The sequence below is a fragment of the Nyctereutes procyonoides genome, unplaced genomic scaffold, assembly GCF_905146905.1.
Source record: "Nyctereutes procyonoides isolate TBG_1078 unplaced genomic scaffold, NYPRO_anot_genome, whole genome shotgun sequence".
Taxonomy (NCBI): Eukaryota; Metazoa; Chordata; class Mammalia; order Carnivora; family Canidae; genus Nyctereutes; species Nyctereutes procyonoides.
In genome coordinates this window covers 8,565,502-8,588,086 of record NW_026575040.1, presented here as the reverse complement: position 1 = coordinate 8,588,086, position 22,585 = coordinate 8,565,502, and the positions used below count along the sequence as shown (strand labels likewise).

The 22,585-nt window shown below is 56.5% G+C and overlaps 1 protein-coding gene across 4 annotated transcripts in view; it reads left to right on the top strand.

The window, feature by feature from the left end:
• MAP2K5 (mitogen-activated protein kinase kinase 5) overlaps positions 1-6,670 on the top strand; it is a 261,355-nt gene extending 254,685 nt beyond the window's left edge. For all 4 annotated transcript variants that reach the window (XM_055319757.1, XM_055319756.1, XM_055319754.1 and 1 more), the window contains one exon: positions 6,236-6,670. In XM_055319757.1, the coding sequence (XP_055175732.1) occupies positions 6,236-6,340 (105 nt within the window). In that variant the 3' untranslated portion in view covers positions 6,341-6,670. The remainder of the gene's footprint in view (positions 1-6,235) is intronic.
• Positions 6,671-22,585: the final 15,915 nt, after the last annotated feature.

The following is a 22,585-nucleotide window of genomic DNA, read 5'->3' as shown; positions in this document are numbered from 1 at the left end:
TGCTCTGAGGGCAGGCTGTCCTGTAAGGTGGGGGCCGCCATCCTCCAGCTCTGGCACTGGTGACACAGGTCAGCACCCTGGCTGAGGGCTCGGGCTCTGGAGACAACCCGGTATTCAAGCTCCAAGGCCTTGGGCAGCTTTCTCAACCTTCGTTGCCTTGACTTCCTCATCTGTAAAATGGAGATAATAGTTCTTAGAGTTGCTGATTATCACATAAATTGTTTGAATAGAAGTGCCTAATACATAGGACTTTGAACAAGGGGGGACACAGATAGGCCGTTTTGTCACCTTAACTGCAGTTACCAGTTAAAAATCACTTGTTGAGGGGGCCCTTGGGTGGCACAGTTGGTTAAGTGTTCCAACCCTTGGTTTCTGCTCAGGTTGTGAACTCAGGGTCATGGGATTGAGCCCCACATCGGACTCCACGCTGAGTGTGGAATCTATTTAGATTCTCTCTCCCTGGGTGACTGGGTGGCTCAGTTAACCATATGCCTGTAGCTCAGGTCATGATCTCAGGGTCCTGGGATCGAGCTCAGAGTTGGGCTCCCTGCTCAGCGAGGAGTCTGCTTCTCCCTCTGCCTCTCCTCAATTGCTCATACTCTGTTTCTCTCTCTCTCAAATAAAAAAGTAAAGTTTTTTTTTAAGATTTTATTTATTCATGAGAGACACAGAGAGAGACACAGGCAGAGGGAGAAGCAGGCTCCTTGCAGGGAGCCCAACGTGGGACTCAATCCCGGGTCTCCAGGATCACACCCCGGGCTGAAGGCAGCCCTAAACTACTGAGCACCAGGGCTGCCCAAAAAAGTAAAATCTTAAAAAAAAAAAAAAAAAAAAAAAAAACCTCTCCCCTCTCCTTCTGCCCTTCTTCCTTACTCCTTGTGCACTCTCTCTCAAATGAATAAATCTTTTTTAAAAAGTCATTTTGGGGGGCACAAGGGTGGCTCAGTCAGTTAAGCATCTGCCTTCAGCTCAAGTCATGATCCCAGGATTCTGGGATCAAGCCCCATGTCAGGCTCCTTGCTCAGCAGGGAGCCTGCTGCTTCCCCCCGCTTATTGTGCTCTCTCTCTCTCTCTCTCTCTCTCTGTGTCAAATGAATAAATAAAGTATTTTAAAAAAACATTTGCTAAACACCTATGATATATAAGATACTCTTTTTAAAAAGTAGAAATTTACTTTTTTAAAAAAAAGATTTCCCTTAGAGATAGCACTTGGCGAGCAGCGGGGGAGAGAGAGAGAGGGAGAGAATCTCAAGCAGACTCCCCGCCGAGCACAGAGCCCACCGCGGGGCTCCATCCCACAACCCTGAGATCATGACCCAAGCCAAAACCAAGAGTCATACCCTTAACTGACCGAGCCACCCAGGCTCCTCAAAAGCAGAAATTTAGAACTCAACTGTGCCTGACATCTGAGAGCACAGTAGGTGATGTCCTCCGTGACAGGAGAGAGTCTTGGATTCAAGCCCTAAGACTGTCACTTCCTAGCTCTGTGACCTTGCCCCAGGTCCCGTTTCTTGACACCCCAGTTCCTTTTGTCTATAAACGGCGGTGCCAGGAGGATTCAAGACCATGTGCCGATATCAAGCAGCCAGAAGCACACGACAAGTGCTTGGTGAGTAGATGGCGACACACAGAATATGCAATGGCTTTGTCCTGCCGCAGGCCTGTTACTAATCGAGGGCCTACTGCGTGTCAGCATGGCAGCCACACCAGCGTGGTAGTAATGATTCAGATGCATGATGTTCTTTAGGAAATTACACAAGAGAAGGAAGTGTGGAGACCCAGTAGGTAAATTCCCATTTGGGAAAAAGTCAAAACCCAACTAAGGCCAGAGCATGAGCAATCCAGAGGCCTGAGCCTTGGGCAGCTCTTAGCAGGGCAGGAGACCCAGAGCTCCTTTTCCCATCTGTTCAGTGGGCACATGAACCCCCCACCTCCCTGCTGCCACCCTCCCCCCAGCAGAGGGAAGAGCACTGCCCACCTGGGGACTCGGGAGTGCTCTGCTGTCAGTCCAGAAGGCGTCTCGTCATGATGAAATAAATGGATGGGAAAAATAGGGACATCATTACCTAGGCAGAGTAATACTAGCAAACCACAGATCACTTTGCCCAGATGAAGGAGGAGACAACTACTGCTCCTCCCCCAGAGCTCTTGGTTTCCATGGGCGCCCCTCTTCGTGCTGGCAGGATCTGCTGCTCAGCCCCGCGTGGCCGTGGCCACACCAGGGGTGCCAGCTGTCATAAGCGGCTGTTGACCCATCCCTCTCGTGCTTCCCCGTGTCCCACTTTCAGAGCCATCGTACTTCTTGCCATCCCGTCTTTTTGCCTTCATTTATCTCTGTCTTCTGCGGCGAAGTTGGTGGACCAGCACACTTCACCCCTGGCTGGGGTAGCTGCCCTTGGCCGGCCCTGAGAGAATCCAGGAACTGAGAGTGGCTCCCACCGCCTGGCGAGGAGGCCACCGAGGTCAGAAGGAGCCCCGGCCCGCCGCAGCCCACCAGTCTCGGTGGAGGGGCTGCCCACACGTGTCCTCCCTGGAGGACAGAGGCCTGGTACCTGGGGCAGCCGCCCACGGCCAGGTGGGATGCTCCTGACAAGCTGCGAGGGGGTCCCACCATGCAGGTGGGCCACAGCATGCTCCTCTGCCTCTCGTAGTATGGTGGGGGCTGCAACAGTTGGTCTGTGTCCGGGTTCCTCTTCCCAGGGAGGGACGGGCGCTTCCTGCCAGCAGGGCAGGCTCGAGCCCTCCGGGGCCTCATGAAGAGCCCGAGAGAGGCCTGCGAAGTCTCTCTGGTGGCAGGTACAGGAGAGCATTTGAGTCAGGAGATCCACGTCATGGGTCCAGCCCAGTCACTTGCTCCGACGACCTCAGACGGTTCCCTGCGTGCCTGTTTCCTCATCTGGAGGGCAGATCGCTACGTGCGCCTCCACAGTGAGTGTGGGGATTTGGTGGGAAAGTCAGGACAAAGCCCCCAGCAGGTGCCTGGCACACAGCACACCTCCATAGGGCTGGACTCAGGACTAGTGTCACGGAGGGTGTAGTTGCTGTCCGCCTTGGGCATGTGGCCTTGCGGGGCCCCAGGAGTGTCTGGCCATGCTGGCATCTGCTCAGGCCTGTCCAGGGCCACCTGGGAACCCAGGCACCTCAGAGTGGCTGACTGGTTCTCATGCTTTCCCCATGACTGTCCGTCGGATTTTATCTGTTTGCTCATTAGAGTCGTGAGAAGTTCCCACGTCGTGCATGTCGGGGCTGGAGGAGTGCCACTGTATTCTAGACGGGAAGGGGAGGACACACCCTGCCAGGGTCACAGGGGCACAGACCAGCCCTGAGAATGCAGCAGCCTCGAAACCAGGATGGCTGGGTTCAGCCCCAGCACTGTCAGCCCGTTGCTTCCCTCTCTGGGCCTCAGTGTCCTCGTCTGTAAAATGGGATGATGGTGCACGTGACCTGCCACCATGGCAGAGCGGGCTTTCTCCCAGTGTGTCCAAGGCATGGCGCTGACAGAGGACAGGACCTGGGCAGGGGCTCACAGTCTCAATGTCACCTCCATCCAGGAGGGGCTGGATCACAGGACAGACATGAAGGTGAGGGCAGTTGTGACCGGGTCGTTGATTCTCCCCCTTTGTCCCCTCCTGGCCAGCCGCGGAGAGCCCCAGGCAGTGGGCGCAGGCAGCAGAAATGTGCGATCCTGGGAGCCCAGGCCCGCTCAGTGGAGGTCATAGTGCCCCCCCGCCGTGATGGGTGGCTCTTGCCCCGACTGTGAGGTGCTCAGCAGCCCCGGAGGCCACTGCTGCTCCGCCCTGCTCCCCTCTGCCCTCCCTTCTGCACGCCGGCTTTCTCCGTATGTTCGGTCACCCGGGGCCACCCTGCTGACGGCTCCCAAGTTCAACATCACAGGCCGGCTGCCTAGAGAGGCGGGGGCTCCCCTCCTTATCTGTCTGTCTGTGTCCCCTCTCTGCCTCCCTCTGTGACTCTTCCACTCATCTCTCTCCTGCCAGTTGACTGCAGCTGGGGACATGGCCACTTGTCCAGGTCACTCGCTTCAGGCTGGTGTGAAGCATCAGGACTGGCAGGATAGGAGAGTCACCTGCGCCAAGGAGGGCGAGAAAGGGGCAGGGTCGCCACCAGAGCAGTGCATGCGGCCTCCTCCTCCTCCCCCCACCCCCACCTCCCAGGGCACTTGGGCAAATGCTTCCCTGCAGCGCGGCCATCAGCCTTCCCATGACTGGAGGAATGCCTCCGTGCTCCCCTCCTGCAGTTCCGCTCTGCTTGTTCCCGAACAGATGATAACAGAGATGGAGCATATGGGCCCCAAAGTCACCGGGCATTCTGGGAAAGTGACACTGTGCTACCCCAGGCTTGGGGGGAGGGGGCCCATCGGCTTCTGAGCACAGCTTCTCCCTTTGTTCTTCACAAGGGCGCAAGGTCGCCTCTCCTGAGCCTCCTGGAAAGGAAATGTGCACACTCGGACTTGAGGAAGAATTCCCTCTGTTTAGGCAGCGATTTAGGAACGCAGGTGTAAGGTAGGCATGTACACGGTGGAGAGAGCTCTAGCTGGGAGTCAAGATAGAGGCTCTCCTGGGCCTCTCCTGCCCTGGCCCCCAACCCAGCTGCCTGCAGGCACCAAGCCAACCTGGCCTCCAGCTCCCCTTCCCCAGTGGCAGTCTGCAAGGGGCACCTACTCCCCCCAGTGGTCCCACAGGTGTGTTGGGAGCCCCGTGGAATGCCACAAGCAGATCACAGAAGGTGCCCAGATGGACTCCAGGCCTAGGTCCGTGATGGGCCTTGCTGCCCCGGGCTGAGTGCCCTTGGTACCTTCCCTGCCCTTCTGCCAGTCTTCTGGATGTCTCTGAACTAGACCATGCAGGATGCTCCTGGGGATGGTTGTCTTTGCCTGAATTGAGAAAGCCAGGTAAGGGGAGGTAGCATGAGTCCAGGGTAAGGAAGCCTGGATGGTCTTCCTTTCTGTCCCCAGGGACACAGCAGGTCTGACCAAGCAGCCTCATTCCCACCCCTGGTCTGGTTTTGGACCGTTCCCTGCAGACACTGGGATCTGGGCACCCAGGGCAGAGTCCCGGGCCCACATCCCTCCTGGCATGTGAGGAACTCATCTTGAGGCAGCCTGGAGCTTCAAGCAGGTGGCCAGTGGCTGGCTATCCCCGGGGGCTGCTGGGCAAGACTGGAGTATATTGGGAGAGCAGTGTTGGGAGCCCAGCTCACGCCAGTGAGGAGGTGAAAGGGAGCCCAGGAAGGGTTCAGGAAGCCGGAAGGTGCACCACCACCCGGGTGGCTCAGTCGGCTGGACTCTGACTTTTGGTTTTGGGTTTTGGTTCAGGTCATGATTTCATGGGTCATGGGATGAAGCTCTGTGTTGGGCTCCATGCTAAGCAGGGAGTCTGCTTGAAGATTCTCTGCCTCTGCCTCTCCCCCTACTCACGCGTTCACTCTCTCCCTTTGTCTCCCCCCTTCTCGCACGCTCTCTCTCTCTCTCTCTCTCAAATAAATAAATCTGAAAAAACAAGCTGGAGAGTGCAGGGAAGCTGGAGCTGGAAGGCTGCAGGGGTGAGAGAGGAGGAGCTGGGGAAGGGAAGGGAGCAGGGGGCTCCCTGAGTCTCAGGTACATTTTTGGTAGAGGAGGAAGGAAGCTGCCAGGTGTGCGTTTCCTGGCAGAGATGCCACTTCGTGACGAGGAGGAGGGCGAATGCTTTTCAGTTTCCCTTTCACCCCTGACCCGTGGTCAGGGTGACTCTGATTGCCCCCTGCTTTTTCCTGACCATCCCTGGGAAGTACCGAGGGGCCCTAAGATCGTGAATGTGAATCCTGATTCTTCAGGAGAGCAGGGGAGGGGACTGGCCAAATCCATTGTGGCCTGCATTGTGGGCTAAGGAGGTTAGAGCCCGAGACAGGCCACATGGAGGCAGTGCGGGCCCCTCCGAAGGCCAGCCCACGGCCGGTCACCGGGGACCCCACCACCCCCGGCGGCGGCTTGCAGGCCGGCCAGGCTTTCAGGAGAAGGTAGTGGAGCCCAGGACCACCCAGCCCTGCAGGGAGCGGGCGCTGCCCTGCCCCCGGCCTCAGTCAGCCAGCTGTGAAATGGGTTGATGGTGCCCTCCATACCTCACAGGGCTGGGGTGTGGGGGGAGAAGCTCCAGGCCGAGAACTGGCCTGGGCAAGAGTGATGACGTGCAGACTCTGAGGAATGTGTGTCAAAGCCTCTCCCCCCCCCCCCCCACCACAGGGCCACCCATTCATCATGCAGTTCAATGATGGAAACGCCACCGTGGTGTCCATGTGGGTGTGCAGGGCGCTGGAGGAGAGGCGGAGCCAGCAGGGGCCCCCGTGATGCTGCAGAGGGGCCCCGAACCGGTCGCCAGAGGACAAGCTACCTGTTGCGCCCCCTTTCTGTTTGCTGTCTGCTCCAGAAGAGCTTCGCTGGGCCCGGCTTCCCTGCTCTCACCTCCGACTCTGCTGGCAGATGGCCTAGCCTAGGGAGCCCTCGAGAGTGGCCAGCCCTCGCCTCCTCTGGTCTGGAGGCACTGGCTGGGGTGGGCAGGGGGGTGGGGGTGTCGAGAATGGAGGCTTCTGTACCCCTGCCCCTCTTTTTTCCTAACATTTTTCTTTGTAAACGGTCAGGCCCGTCAGCATCACTGATGGGAATAAAAGTATTACTGCTTTGTGACTGCCTCCCCTCATGCGGGTCGTACTGTGTGGGGAGCCTCTTACCCCCGGGGGAGGCAGGGCCCCCACTCAGCAAGGCACCTGCCAGCGCCGCGAGTGCCTCCGCACGTGCTGTGATGAGGCCCACAGCCCAGCCCGCTTGAGACAAAAGACTGAGGCACGCAGGTCCCCGAGCCAAGTCCCACGGCAAGGAGCGGCAGAGCCGGCCACCGATCCCGGACCTCAGGACCCGGTTGTATGCTCCTTGCTGGCCTGGCCCCCGACAGCAGGGCCCACGGGGATCCTGGGGCAGTGCGTGGGGAGTGGGCAATGGCCCCAAGTGCCTCTGAGGCCCGCCCCCATTCCCCAGGCCCAGTGAACCTCCTCTCCGGCCACTCACAGCCACCCTCTGGAAACCCTCCTGCCCGGTAAGTGTGGGCACCCCCACTTTACAGTGGAGGCTCAGAGAGGCTCGGGTTTGAGTTGCAGGGCTAAGTGGCATCTCCACACACCCAAAAGCAGACTCCTGGTGCCACACACACATCCAGAACCCCGTCCACCGCTTCCCCCCCTCAGTATTGGGGGAGACATGGAGGTCCTCCCGGCGCCCAAGCTAACACTCTGGCCCCCAGTCTGGGCTCCTTCCTCCTTCACACGCACATCTAGTCCACCTCGAAGACCTGTTGTCTTTACCTTCAAAGTGTATTGATTCTGCCGCTCGTGTCTTCTTCCAAGGCACCATGCCTGGACGGCCCGGCAGCCCCCACCAGGCTCCGCACTGCCCCTGGCCCCCACAGTCCGTTCTCCACACGGCCGCTAGAGGGAGCCAGTGAAACCATGGCCGCTCCCTCAGAGGACAAGCCAAAGACCCAACAACGCACCCCACATTCTGCTCCCTCACCCCCAGCTCCCTCCCACCACATGGGAGATCCTTGAACAGCCAGGCGCACTGCGCACTCAGGGCCGGGGCAGGGACATCTAGCCCACCCCGGAGGTTGACACTCTCTCCACAGTCAAGGCCGGGTGCCTGAAGTCCCTGCCCAGCCCAGGAGGACACCTCCCAGCCCCCCTGGAGTTAAGAGGGCCATCTGACTAGTGCTTGTCAATGGAAGGAGAGAGCAGATGGTACGTTGCTTCCAGGCCAAGAAGTGTCAGGTGCAAATGTGCCTTCTCCACTTCTCTCTCTCTCTCTCTCTCTCTCTCTCTCTCTCTCTCCTCCCGGCTATGGTAGGAGGCTGGGAAAGGCTGAGCCCCAAGTGGAAGGAGTCCTGAATCCTTGAGTCACCACCCACACCACCTAACAGGCCTTTTGTACCTGGTGTGGGAGCACAGTTGCCCGTGCGTCTGCGTGGCTCGCTTCTCCACCCGTCAGATCTGCATTCAAGTGGCATCTCGGCGAGCTCTGACCCGATCGCTCTATTTAAGATTGCAGCCCCCCACACCTCCCTGGGACTCCTGTTCCTCTGTCTACACGTCCTCCTTTCTGCATCTGTTACTACATGACCTACCCCTACTTTGACAATTTACCTCCTATCTTCTCACCTCCTGCCCCCCGTGTACACTCTCTGCAAGGGCCGGGATTCTGGTCTGCCTTCTTCACACGGCATCCCCGGTGCCAGGAGCAGAGCCCAGCCTCGCGGGGGCCCAGGAAATGCTTGTTGGCTGAGTGGCTGCAGGCAGGGCTGTGAGTCCCGGGCCGTGCTCAGTCTGCTGCCCACGAAGGAGCCACCCTACGTGAGGCAACATTTTGTTTTCTCCGCAGGACCAGAGTCCTCATACTTCCAGTAACTCTCTTCAAGGTGGTATAGGTTTCCAGCTGCCCCTTGGCCTCAGGGCGCTCATCTTGCTGAGCACCTGCTGTTGCCTCAGGTTAGGAAGGTCACAGATTGGATGCGGCTCAGGCCATCGGGGCTGCTGCTCCCAGAGTCAGGGCTCAGGGCCCGGAGGGCTGCGCAGAGCACGGGTTGTGGACTTCCCAAAGAAGAGGCATTCAGGGAATGGGGAGGCATTCGGGGAGTGGGGGCATTCGGGGGTGGGGCCGACCACCCCAGAATGGGAACCAGCCACCACCCAGACCTAACGCTTATCCTCGCCTAAGAAGATGCACCCAGCAAGCCTGTCATCCCCCAAATCCCAAGCCAGGGGAGTAAACAAGCAGGCACCAGCCCCGTGCTGAGGGCTCACCTAATCGACTCTCCTCTTCACAACAGTGCCCTGAGGTAGGTGCTAGTATTAATCTGCCCATTTACAGATGGAGAAACTGAGGCACAGGGAGGCCAAGAGACATGGCCCAGGGTCTCCCAGCAAGTAAGTAGCAAAGCATGGTTTGAAACTCAGAACCCACTCTTCACCACAGCCCCAGAAGTCAGCTCCCCAAGCATACATGTGTGCGTGTGAACGTGCACACATACACCCCACGCTCTACCTGGCACACAGATGGCACACACACACACTGGTGTGCAGAGATAGTGTGTCCGCATCTGTGGGAATGGGGCCCAGGCATCTGCTCTATGACCAGCCCCCTGGGACACACATGCAGAGCGCCCCCCAGCGGTACTGGGAGACACTGCTCCAGAGGCCACATTGAAGCCCTGCCTGACATTTAGGCTGACTTTGGACAAGGTGTGTCCACCTGAGCCTCAGTTTCCTCATCAGTAGATGCGGGCATTGATTTCACTGAGTCCTGGAGCTTCTCCCAGGCCTGATGTTCTGGAGCAGGGGCGACCGCCATGAGCATGCCACAAAAGCAACATACTTGGCCCCAGAATTACGTGCATCCACATGCAAGCACACAGGGTTTTGTTCACAAGGACGGTTTGGCACCCCCGGAGCCCACTCACTCACCCCACATCGACAGCCCCTGCTTTGGGATGGCCCCCGATGTCTAAATTTCCTTCTATTCAAAGTCTTGGGAACATGGGGACCTGGGCAATTCCCAAGGAGTTCTCCTGCAAAGACCGCCCCCAGCACCCCAGGCTGGAGAGCAAGACCCTCTCTTGCCTGGTTCGGTGTTCTCATCCCTCCGACCACCTTTAGCAGCTCCGAGGCCAAGCTGCCTTTGCCCTCGGGACCGTGGGAGGGTTGAGAGCTGGAACTGCCCGCAGGAGAGAGCTCTTCCCTCTGCCCAGAAGGCCACCCAACCCACCTTCCCCCATCCATGTGGCCAACCCCCACACCTCCCATCAGGCCTCTCAAATGGCACCTCTTGGGAGCTTCTTCATTTCCTTCTTGGGGTACAGACTGTGAGCCCCTCTGGGGCATGGATGAGGCTGATTCCTCTCTCCCCAGGGACTGGCCAGGGTGGCAGGGGGAAGGTGCTCCAGGATATGGGAAGGGGGTGGACAGAATGGAAGGAGGGGGCATTCAGGCCCCAGGCCCCTGGAGCTGTCCCCGCTCCCCAGGACTTGTCACTATCTGTCCTGGCCTCTTGCTCCAACCCTCAGTAGAGCCCATCTGCTTTCTAACCAGAGCCTCCTGGAGACCCAAGCCCGTGAGATCCAGCTTCAGCCCTCTCAGAACTGAAGGGGAGAGTTTCTAGGACAGGAGCGTCCTCACAGGACCCCGAGGTCACTCTGGGCAGCAGGTGCTGCCCTGGCTCGGAGGCAGGGAGGCCCCTTGACACTTAGCCCACTGTCCCTTCCTGGTTCTGTCCTTTGGTTTTCCCATCTGGGAAATAAAGGTTCCAGAATCCCAGGGCTTTGAAGATCCTCCAAAAAGGCAATGGGGACAGAGGGGGGAAAGTGGGACCCTTGCTCCCCCGGTGTGCTTAGACGGAGTCCTTGTAGCCCAGACAAGTAGGATCCAGAGCCTCCCACCTGGGTCCCGGCTTAGTGGGGGATGTCAGGCAAGTGCAAGGTGGGTTGAGTACTCTAACCTGGTAAGGAAGGCTGCAGGGGGCCGCCTGGAGGCCAAGGACCTAGAGCCCTGTGCTCCTGCTGAACATAAGCTTCCAGATCATACTCAGGACTGAGGGCCGGAAGGGGATGGACAGTTGCCTCCACATGGGCTGGGGGAGCCCAGTGAGGCCATGACGCTGCCCAAAGACTGCTTCTGTCCCACTGACTGCACCCCACATGCCCCATTAGAGCTTCATCTTTCAGCTAAGACTGGGCCCTAAAGACGGGAGCCTCTGTTCTCGGTGTAAAGGGGGGATGGACCCCGAGTCCTGGGCTGGGGGCAGCGAGGTAGTGGCAGGCAAGCTGGCCAAAGGCCATGTTGCAGTGGCAGCAGGAAGGCGAGCAGGGAGCCGGTGGGGACAGCTCGCAGCAGCCCAGGCCAGCAGTTCCTGACACCATCCTGGGGCAGGTGGACTCCCAAGACTGTACCTGGACCAGATCCCAGCTTCTACACCGAGGGCCAGGGTGTTTTCACTACAAGCAGGTGGGAAGCGGCGGGCATCAGCTCCCAGGGGTGTGTGGGAAGGCCAGCAGGTGTGGTGATGGGGAGGGGCTGGCAGGGGAGCCCAGGTCGGCAGGAGGGGCAAATGGTTCAGGGCCACGTCCCCCAGCCTGGTCCTCGAAGACGGCCAGTGGGAGGAAGTCAGAAGTCAGCCAGCCTTCGGTGGCGGGGCTGGGTTTTAATGGCACTTCCTTTCTGGTGGGCCGACATTGTGCCCCTGACCCCCCAGAGATGCTCCCACGCGGGGGAGCAGGTGGGCGGCGCGGGGCTCCTCAGGGGGAGGCCCTGTGGCCTCCAGGAGGCCGGGCTGGCCTGGCACAAAGCACCGAGAGGCCTCACGAGGTGGGGCAGCGGGTGGGGGCAGCAGAGCCCAGGCCTCGTAATGACAAATTTTCTGCTGAACAACTACAAATATTCTCTGTGACTTTGGACACAGTCTGAAAAAGACTTTGTTTCCTCCCTTGGCGGTATCATTTGTCTTGTTCTGAAGCCAGAGATTGCAGGCACGAACTTATAGACTAAAGTTTGTCTTAATTGCTGTGGTGTCACCACCTCTCTGGCAGATAGCAACACAATGAAGGAGTCGATGGGGCTGAGCCCTGCAGGTCCTTCTTCTAAAGTGAGACAAATCTCCCTCCTTGGAGCCCAACAGTCCATCGGCAGCCCTGTCATGTATTTATCTCCCTAACAGTTTGCATTAACTTGCAAGGGATAAAAAGTCTCTCCTGTCCACAGACTTAGTTAAAGGCGTCCAACCAGGGGGAGTCAGGCTGTGCTGCAGGTTCTTCCCAAGGATGTGCTTTTTATCCTCCCCTCCTTCCTGGGGGTGGGGGGTAGTAGGGAAAGCAGCGGGGGTACACACCGGGAAACACAGCAAGGGCGGCAGGTGCAAAAACAGGGAACGGGGGTACCCAGAGTTCCCGGGGCCAGATCACTTTAGTTTTGAGAAAGAAAAGAATACTTTCTCACATCAGCTGGACCTGGCAAGCTGGCCCTCCCAGCACCCCTGCCAGGGATGAGTAGCCCGCCTCCATTTCCCATCCCCCTGCTCCCTCCCAGGAGGGGATGCTCTGCCCCACGGATGAGCCAAGCCCCTGCAGGGACTGGTCCCTTGGCCCCAACACCTTTCCAGCCACCCCTTTGCCTCTCAACTCCTCACCCTCCAAGGCTGAAATGCACTTCTGGGGAAGAAGGGGTGGGGAGGTGGACAGGAGACCCCTCAGACCCCTCACAGACCTGTCCAGCTGTGGCCCCAGAGCCCCCACCAGGGCCTGGCCTCACTGTGCTGTCCTGATCTCACCCCATCCGTCTGCCTCATTCCCTCACCCAGGAAGGCAGGAACTGGGGCAGTGCCTGGCATTCCAGGAGACGCTGGGCACAGGGAGGCCTCATCCTCTGCCTTCTGGGAATAAGATCCTAAAAGGCACCGTGAAGCCATGGGGCGTAGGTGCTCTTGGCTTTCCTTATTTTTATAATAGTTTTAATATTTTAAGTGCCTTGGTCAGTGAGGCAGTGGGAGAGGCAGCCTTCAGTGTGAGACTTCTGACATGCAAATGGGGCCCTTCTCTACCCCATGGCCTCCAGGGTCCTCCTGGCAACCCTTTGGGGGAGTTGATGCAATGTAGCAATGAAAGGAAGGGGCTTGGAGTCACACAGACCTGGCCCCAAGTCCTGGCTCTTCCACTGACTGTGTAACCCTAGGCAGGACTCCTAGCCTCTCTGAGCCTCAGTTCTCGACTTGGTCAAATGGGGTAATGACAGTACCCGCCTCAGGGCTGTTGGTGTCATTATTAAATCATCCTTGCTGCTGACCAAGACATGCAGGTCACGCCCCCACACACTTGCACCCCCCCACACACACAGCCACTCCTCATTCCCTGTGACTCCCCACTTTTTTCTCTGCCTCCCTCCATCCGCAGTAAGCAAAACAAGAGATTCCCCCCCAAAGAAATTCACATCCTAATACCCAGAAACTATGAATATATTATGTTACACGGCTAAGGGGCATAAAGATTGCTAATCAACCGTCCTTTAATCTTAAAATAAGATTCTCTGGATTATTCAGGTCAACCCAGTGTGATCACAAAGGTCCCTGAAAGTTGAAGAGGAGGCAGGGGAGGAGACGTGGGGTCTGAGAGATGTGAAGATGTTAGGCTGCTGGCTTTGAAGGCGGAGAAAGGAGCACTCAGGAGCCGAGGGATAGAAGTGGCCTCGAGAAGCTGAAAAGGCAAGGAAATGGATTTTCCCTAGAGTGTCCAGAAGGAACGCAGCCCTGCTGGTGTCTCGCCTTTAGTCCAATGAAACTCGTTTCCAACTTCTGACCTCCAGAATCATAAAATAATAAATCTGTGCTGTTTTAAAACGCTGTGGTCAGGTGTTAGAGCAGCAACAGGAAACTCAAACAATGTCTCCTCTTCATTTTCCAGCCCACGCTGCCCAAATGCCTTTGGAGCAAACCCTCTCATGTACACATCCCTTTAGAGTTTACAAAACCCATGCTCCAGGCCGCCGTCCTCAGCGTCCTCCCGGCTGACCGGCCTGTACCCCCACGCGCTCTCCTAGAGCCATGCACCTGGCAGCACCAACACCCATCCTTCAAGAGCCAGGCTCCCTCAGGACCTCCCTCCCGGGCCTTGGAGGCTGAGCCTTTTCAGGACCTCGCCCATCCTGGGCACCAGCTGGCACAGTGGACGACCCAGGGCCTCTCCAGATCCTCAGCGGTACCCACTGCAGGCACTGGAGTCACTGTTATTCATCAAATACTTCCTCAGCACCGCGTGTGTGCCAGGAGCTGGGGACACAGTGGGGATCGAGTCAAGTCCCTGCACTCAGGAGCTCGCGTTCCAGCAGGGGAGACTTCAGGTGAGGACAATCGCTGTGAAGACCTAAGCAGAGTAAAGGGATGGAGGATGAAGGCTGGGGTGGCCACTGTGCTGCTGGGAGCAGGGGCGCTTTCCTATTTCCACTGACACCTCAAGTGGAAACTTGAGCTGCCCCCAAGTGCCAGGCTTGGTGCTGGGCCCTTGGCATATCTCATCTCAGTTAGTTTTCCCAACAATCCTATGATGCCAGCATGCCATTTCACAGGTGAGAAAGCTAGGGCTCACAGAGGTGAAGTGATTTGCCCAAAGCCATACAGCCAGGAAGTAGTAACCCTAAGATTTAAACCCATGCCTGCCTGAAGGGCAAGCTGCTTCCTCAGCAACAGCTGCCTCCCTGTAAGATGCCAGCTACATTCTCTTAGGACTCTTACTCCGAGAGAGTAACAGAGAGACAGAACACCCCATAGTCACTCCATCCCAGACCCATGTAGTAAAAGAGGTACATACCACAATCATTGGAAGGCCGACAGGAGAAGTGAATTATCAGTGAGAAAAGGGGAAAGCTTCAACAGCATTTGCTGAAGAATAGACTGGTCCCTAATTCCTGAGTAGTATGGTGAACTTCATCTGCATCTGCAGAGGGAAGAGGCTGAGGGGGCTCTTCTCTCCTGGAGAAAAAATGATAATCATTTCCGGCAACCAGAGAAGCCAGTAGGGTGCCAAGACAATTTAATGGGGAGAGTCATCTTTTCAACAAATGGTGCTGAGATAACTGGATAGCCATATGCAAAAGAATGAATTTAGATCCCTACCTCACGCCATGCACAAAAACTACCTCTAAATCAATCATAGCTCTAAGTATGAGAGCCAAAACTATAAAGCTTAGAAGAAAACGTAGGTGTAAATCTTATGACCTTGGATTTGGCCAAGCTCTTATATATGACACCAAAAGCACAAGCAAAAAAAAAAAAAGAAAAGAAAAAGCACAAGCAGCACAAAGTAAAATCAATAAATTAGATGTCAACAAAAATAAAAACTTCTGTGCTTTAAAGGACACCCTCAAGAAAGTGAAAAGACGACTCACAGAAGATATGTGCCAAACCTGTGTCTGACAGGAGACTTGTACCTTGAATATATTAAGAACTCTTTCAACTCAGTAATAAAACTAGAAATAGTCCAATTGAAAAAGTAGGGAAAGGATTTGAACACACATTTCTCCAAAGATGTACAAATGGCTAATAAGCACATGAAAAGATGCTCAAAATCATTAGTCATCAGAGAAATACAAGTCATAACCATAATGAAATACTATTTCACACCCACTAAGATAGCTATAATAAAAAGAGATGATGGGGGTCCCTAGGTGGTGCAGTCGGTTGAGCATCTGACTCAAGGTTTTGGCTCAGGTCGTGATCTTAGGGTCCAGAGATTTAGCCCTGCAGGGGCTCTGTGCTCAGCAGGGAGTCTGCTTGAGATTTCTCTTTCCCTCTGCCCTTTCCCCTCTACACCTGTTGTATGCAAATGCTATAAATAAATAAATAAACAAATAAATATCTTTTTGTTTTTTTTAAGATTTATTTTTATTTATTTATGATAGACACAGAGAGAGAGAGAGAGAGAGAGAGGCAGAGACACAGGCAGAGGGAGAAGCAGGCTCCATGCCGGGAGCCCGCCGTGGGACTCGATCCCGGGACTCCAGGATCGCGCCCTGGGCCAAAGGCAGGCACGAAACTGCTGAGCCACCCAGGGATCCCCTAAATATCTCTTTTTTAAAAAAGATGATAGTGTCGTCAAGGATGTGGAAAAACCAGAGCCCTCATATATTGCTGGTAGAATGTAAAATGCTGCAGTGCTTTGGAAAAAAATCTGACAGTTTCTTAAAAGATTAACTGTAGAGTTATGAAATGACCCAGCAATTCTACACCTAGATACATATCCAAGAGAAAACATACAACCATACACATGCGCACACACACATACTAAAATTAAATAAATATACAACCACACAAAAACACATGAATGTCCATACCAGCCTCATTCATAATAGTCAAGAAATGGAAACAAACCAAATATTCATCAATGGATGAACAGATAAGAGATACCAACACAAAGGAATATTACTTGGCAATAAAAGGGGATAAAGCACGAATCCATGCTACAACATGGATGAACCTTAAAAACATGTTAAATGCAAGAAGTTGGTCACAAAAGACCATATATTGTGTGTTTCCATTTAGATGAAATGTCCAGAATTGGCAAATATATAGAGGCAGGAAATATGGTGGTTGCTTAGGGCTGGGGAGGATGGGGAGCTGTGGGGTGATAGCTAATGGGTACAAGGGTTTTGCGGTGATAGACACATTCTAAAAGTGATGGTTGCATGTCTTCCCAAATAAAGCCACTGCCAGTCCCACAAAATAATAAAAATAAAAATAAAAATAAATAAAAGTGATGGTTGCACAACTCTTTGAATATAAACAAAACCACTGAATTGTACACTTTAAATAGGTGAAATATGTGGTCTGTGTATTACACCTTAGTAAGGCTTGCCCTGCCCAAGCAACCGGATTCCACCACCAATGTTTAGGCAGCTGTCTGGAAGTGACCCAAGGCTGTCAAGGAGGGGAAAAGTCACATGTGCTGAGCATCCACTCTGTGCCGTGTGCTCTGTACAGGCTGAGACTAGGGGAAGGATGTTCAGGAAAGATAACATCTCCTTAAATTTTGCACCTTAGCACCTCACTCTAGCCCCAGACCTGGGTATGTGCCACACACCCAGCAGTTTATGTAATCATTATGACACCGCTGTAACACCCACGTAACTACTCTACTGATGGAGGTTTGAAGACTCAGAGCAGAACTGGGATTTGAGCCCAGGTCTTGCTGGCTCCAGTGTCTGTCCTCTTTGCAGGCCTCCCCACCATGCTGAGTGGAAAGAGAGCCTGGGAAGGAAGCCACCTAAAACCAATGGGAGCTTGGCAAATCTTCCAGCTGCTTCTCCACCTGCCTGCCAGGGCCTAATCCCTCCTCCTCCTCCTCCTCCTCCTCCTCCACTTCCTCCTCCTCCTCCTCCTCCTCCTCCTCCTTCAAGATTTTATTTATTTATTTTGGAAAAAGAGGGAGAGAGAGATGCAGAGGGAAGGGCAGAGGGAGAGGGAGAGTCTCAGGCTGACTCCACCCTGAGGGAGGTGGCCACCGTGGAGCTGGATCTCAGGAGGCAGAGCTGATCTCAGGACCCTGACCTGAACTGAGACCAACAGACACTTAGCCGAAGAGCCACTGAGGCGCCCCACTCCCCCCGTCTAAGACAGCAAGCCTTTCGGGGCTCTACCTGAGTGGTCTTGCCTGAACCTGTGAGGATGATAGGAATCCCAGGAAGGACCTCCTAGACATGACCAGAGAGCACCAAACCTTTACTCTTGAAGAACCAGCTGCCCACTAGACACCAAGGGTACCATTCAATCACCATGGCCAACAAGTCAACTGGGACCTGGGCTGGGGCTCACCGCCTTTACACTCAAATGCTATTCACTCATTCATTCATCCAACAACTATGGTGAGTACCTCCTGTGTGCTAAACCCTGTTTTAGGTCCTGGGAATACAATAGCAAATAAAACATTCCAGTGAGAGATTCAGAAAACACTCACTAATTACCTAACTGGACAATATTAACTGGTGGACAATCTAATGATGAAAACAAAACAGTATGCGACAGAGGGATGTGGGCCCAGGAAAGCGGGCAGGCTTGGAGGAGGCCCAGTGTTGTGTCCAGGAGAGCGCTCTGAGACTTCTGAAAGGCAGACCTGGAAAGAGAAGTGAAGCCAGCCTGCTCTGCGGGTTAGAAGTCTCTAGGTGCCATTGAATTTTCTTGGTGTGTTTCTTTAGGTTGGTAGGAAATTTCTACATGCCCATAGTCTCCTCTGTGCTCAGGACCTTGGAAAGAGACTTGTGGTTAAGCTGGCGCTGACCAAAGGGGAGCTGTTGAGAGGAGGGTAGCTGGGATATGAGCAGGGACCCAAACTAGAGATCTGAAGGGGGAGGGAGTCCTGGGGCCAGCTGAGCTACTCAGCCACCCTCTTTCCATATACCTCTGGTCAGGTCTGGGAGGTTTCTATGTCTGGCTGAGGCAAAGAAATCTGGTCCTGGCTCCCCACTCAGGCCCTCCTAGCCTAACTTGCTTCCCCAAGTGCAGAGCAAACCCCAGGGTGAACAGAGCCAGGCCTCATGACTTTTGAACCTTTCCCAAGGCCTCCTGGCTCTGGGATTTACATTCAAGCTGGGGCACTCAGGTCCCACTCCCCACCCTAGCCCTCCAGGGCTGGTCAATCCTTCACTCTCAAAAAGTGCTGGTCAGTGTGCCCATCCTACAGATGCAGACCGATACTGAGGCCAAGAAAAGGTCCCCTGCACTCAAGTGGCAGGTGGAAGAACTGGCTCTGGACCTCAACTTGCCTTGCTCTTTCCAACGACCAGAAGCTGGGAGTCCCCTGGGAGGAGCTCTGATTCCAAAGAGCGACGGGAACCCAGAGGGTGCAGCCTCCGGCAAGTCCGGCCAGCCTCGTGGCTGCACCCAGAGTGAGGTGGGCAGGTGGCCCTGATGACCTTCGCGCAGCTCTGGGGCCCCGCCTCCCGCGCGACCTCACCACTGCTCTCAGGCTGCGGCCCGCAGGCCCCGCCCAGCCACCCTCCCTGCCTCCGTCTGAGGCCTCAGAGCGGGGTTCGGGTCTATCTGGCCGTCGGATTAATATCCAGATATTAAGTAAACAATAAATTAGCAAAACTACAAGAAAATTTTACAGCCCTTTGCATTTGGCAATCATTGAGTGTTAATTAGAAATTCATTACAATTAAAACCCTGCCTAAACAGGGCCTGCGCGCCTTAATTACATCTGATTTTTAATTCAGAATACGTGTTTACACAGTAAGCGCTACGTACCCCATGATTATCCCCAATCCTCTTTATACTGTACTAATTATGTAAATTAAACCTAATTAACTGACGAAAACTGCCGTTAATTCAACTGGTAAAAGATATGGGCTTGTGGAGGAGGCGCGGCCACCCAGCCCCAGCCCCTGCCGGAGCCCAATGGGCGCAGGGCGCCCAGCCCGCGTGGACGCGTCGCCAGGGACCCAGGAACGCCGAGGCACAGCAGACCTGGAGCGTGATGGGGGGAGCACCTGATCCGGAGCCGGGCCCTCCGACCTCAGAGCCACCTCGCAGTGGATATAAGAGAGAATCCGCGCTGTTGGGGGGTCAGAAAGACCAAGGGCATTGAGTGCCGCGGGCTCCCCCAGAGTCTGCACTGGGCCTCAGGATCCAGAGCTCCCTCTGTGGAAGATGGGCCCCACCCTCCAATGACTGATCCTGAGTTCAAGTCCCAGTGCTGCCCTGCACTGGCGGCCTGAACCAGAGCAAGTGACCTGGCGCTTCGAGGCCTGTTTCCTCTGCATGAGGTGTCGTGTGATGATAAAAGCTCCTCGTGAGCTGCGCGGTCCTGCACATTCCTTATCTTCCCTTCCCTAAGCGAGGTTCTCCAGATGCGTGCAAGGCACATCTGGCGTCTGGGAGATCAGCCTGCCTCCCTTATTGCCTGGGGAGCCTGGGAGGGTTGGCTTTCATGGCCTGACCCTCAGTTTCCTGCCTGTAAAATGGGAATAAATGATCCCTATCTATTCCCAAGGCCATTGCAACTGCAAAATGTTCATGGTGGTGCTAAGGGGGTGCTGGTTCAGGGCAGAGCCCAGGCCCGACACCCAGGGCCCGCTCACTGCCCCCCAAGGGAGCGATGTCACCTCCCCAACCTGTCTCCAGGCGCCTTCAGACTCTCTCCAGCTCAGACCCTTGGATGGAGCGTTGGGTGGGTCCGGGAAGCGGGGTTTGGGTGCAGAGAGCTGTCCGCAGCTTGGTGCTGAAGGGAGATGCCGGGGCGCCCCTGCACGGCCCTAGCGCCCTAACCATAACCCTAACCCGGGGAGGTAACTTTTTTGTCTGAGAAGTCCCTGGGGGCGTGGGGCCAGGCTGCCCGAAACGCCCTAGAGGCCGACCCGGAGGGCGTCGTTGGCCCTCGCAGTACAATAGAGGCAGGACAGGCAGGCCTTGCCCCTCCTCTTTCCACTCCGACCTCCCCACTACCCCAGGGGCGTCCTGGCTCCGCGATCGTTGTCACTACCACACCGAATTCTGAGATGCCTTTTAAAAAATCATTAGGAGCCTAAGAATAATTACCGAATGGGATTGTAATTATGGGATGGGGGAGGCCGGGGAGAGGGAGGGGGGATGAGCAGGTGGAGGCTGGGGTTGGCTCTCGGACCGGGACAGAAAACGGGTTCCTGTTTATTAGCTCGGAGGAAAGTGTCTCGGTGCCGGGGAGGGTAAAAAGCGGTAGAGTTAGAGCCGGACAGAGGGAAGCCTGAGAAAGACGCACTAGCAGAGGGACCAGAGGCAAAGAAAAGGACTGAGCAGGCTCTGAAAGAAAAGAGAGACCGGCAAGGAGATCCAGGAGAGAGAAAGCCTCGGAAACCGAGGGAGGTGAAAGAGCAAGAGGCCGCTCTAGAAGGGACCCCTCAGGGCCGACAGACCCCCGAAACTTGGGGGGCAGTTTTTGATAACGCGTTAGCCAAGGGGAGGGGGTGACAAACGAGTCAGGCCAGGCCCCCTCTCTCCAAGGGCAAGGCCTGGGCAATCCGTTCGCGCCCCCAGAGGATTCTCCTAGAGTCCCTGGGAACCGGGGCGAGGGACAGGGGGTTGGGGGTGAAGAAAAAGCTAGAGGAGAGAAGTGGACTGATAAGCGGGAGGAGTGACGAACCCCAGAGAAGGCCTAATGCAGGAGGGGAGAGGGCTGTAACCCAGAGCGAGAGGGAAAACGACGGGGCGGGGGTCGAGGGCGACCCCGCGCCGCCGGCCGCGGAAGATTTATGGCGCCGTCCGGGTTCCAAGGGCGGGCTGCGCTAGCCTACTGCCAACGTCGGTAGCCGCAGTGGCCGCTGCGCCCCCTGCCCGGCCGGCCCGCTGCGCCCCGGGCCATCTTTGCCATTATTAACTTCTGTTTGATTAGGGTAATTGTTCAAACTTAGGCTGGACAGTATGATTAATTACAGTTTAATTAACGTGTCCATTAAGGACACTTAATGCCATGGGGGGTGCGAGGGGGCACCCGGGTATGAACAAATAGGGAGGGGGTGAGCCTGGTAACTCAAATGAAGTAGAGACGGAGATTGAAAGGGAGAACACGGTGACCCAAAGGGGTAGTGGGGGGGGGGAGAATGGTGAAGACAGAAACCTACAGGCAGAGAGGGGAGAGAAGGGTGGAGAGAAATGGAGCTTTGGAAAGAGAAGATGCCAAGGGGTGGCTGTAGCATCAGAGGGCTAAACCCATACCATGGGGAAACTGAGTTAACTGGAGAGCTGGAGACTCTGCTAGCAGCCACCTAGAAAGTAGTTGATGCTGCTGGGAGCAGCGATGACTTAATTCCTACCCTGGGCAGGTCGTTGTGGGAAGTGGGGGGAGGCGATCAAGATGGGGGTGTGTGTGGCCCAAATCCAATTCCACTGCTTGGTGAAGGAGTCGTCCCTCCCCAGGCTGGAGCTGTCCTAACGCCTTCCAACCAAATCAGAAGCGGTGGGGAAGTTGATTCTGCGGCTTCCCAACTACCCCCACCCCCCACACACACACACACCACGGCCCACACCCTTATCTCAGCCCCAGCTGGCCGCCGCCGGTTACCCAGCTGGCTCCCCACGGCCACGCTCGGGCTCGCCACTGCTTTGGCCCCGAAGTGCGATGTCCTTCCCCGCGCATCTTCCTTCAGAGCCTTCCTCAGCCCCGTCATCCGGCCTTGGCCCAGACAGCTCCCGGCCCCTAGGCGGGGAGTGCGGGGCCCTCCCCACTTCGTCCTGGGAGGCAAACTTCGCGGCCCTGGGCCCTTCCTCCCTCCCGTCCCCTTTGGCGAGCGTGGGCCGCAGGTGCCGGGCGCGGGGCGCAGGTGTGCGGCCGCTTACCTGGGGCGCGCAGGCCCGGAGCTGCAGGAGGCGGCGGGCGCGGCGCGTGGCCCGCGGGCTAGAGGACCCCGGGAGGGCGCGAGTGGCTGCGCGGGCGGTGGGTGTGGCGCCCCGGCTCGCAGCTGTCAGGCGCGCCCGCCCCGCGCCGGCCTCGCCACTCGAGCTGTGACCGCGCCGCGCCCGTCGCCGAGCCATGCGCTCCAGGCTCCGGCCTCCGCTCCGGGCCCGTCCGAGGCCTCGGGGGCAGCGGCGCGGGGCACACGTCTCCGCTCCCGGGGCCCCGGCGTCGGGCGCCTGCTGAGAGCCGGCGCCGCGCGGGAGGGGCCAGCGGGGCCGCGGGTGTGAGCGCGAGGAGCCCGGGAGCGCGGCTGTGCGCGCGCGCGGGGAGGGGCCGCGCCGTCACCCGGAGAGCCCGGCGGATCCCGGACTCCCGCCCGCCGCTCCGCCCGCCGCGCACCTCCTCTCACCGCTCGCCCGGCTCCAGCCGCCGCCGCACGGTGAGTACCCGCGTCTGGCCGCCCGCCACCCCCGCGCCCTGCCCCTGCAGCTTTTTTCGTTTAGTTCCGATTTGGGTTCTTGCGGCTGTTGTTTTTATTATTCTACCTAAAGACTCCATCCCCTCACTCCCACTGCTGTCCGCCTCCCGCCTGGTCGCCCCCTCCAGGCTCACCCCTCACACCCCAGGAGCCGGAGAGGGCTCCGCAAGCAGCC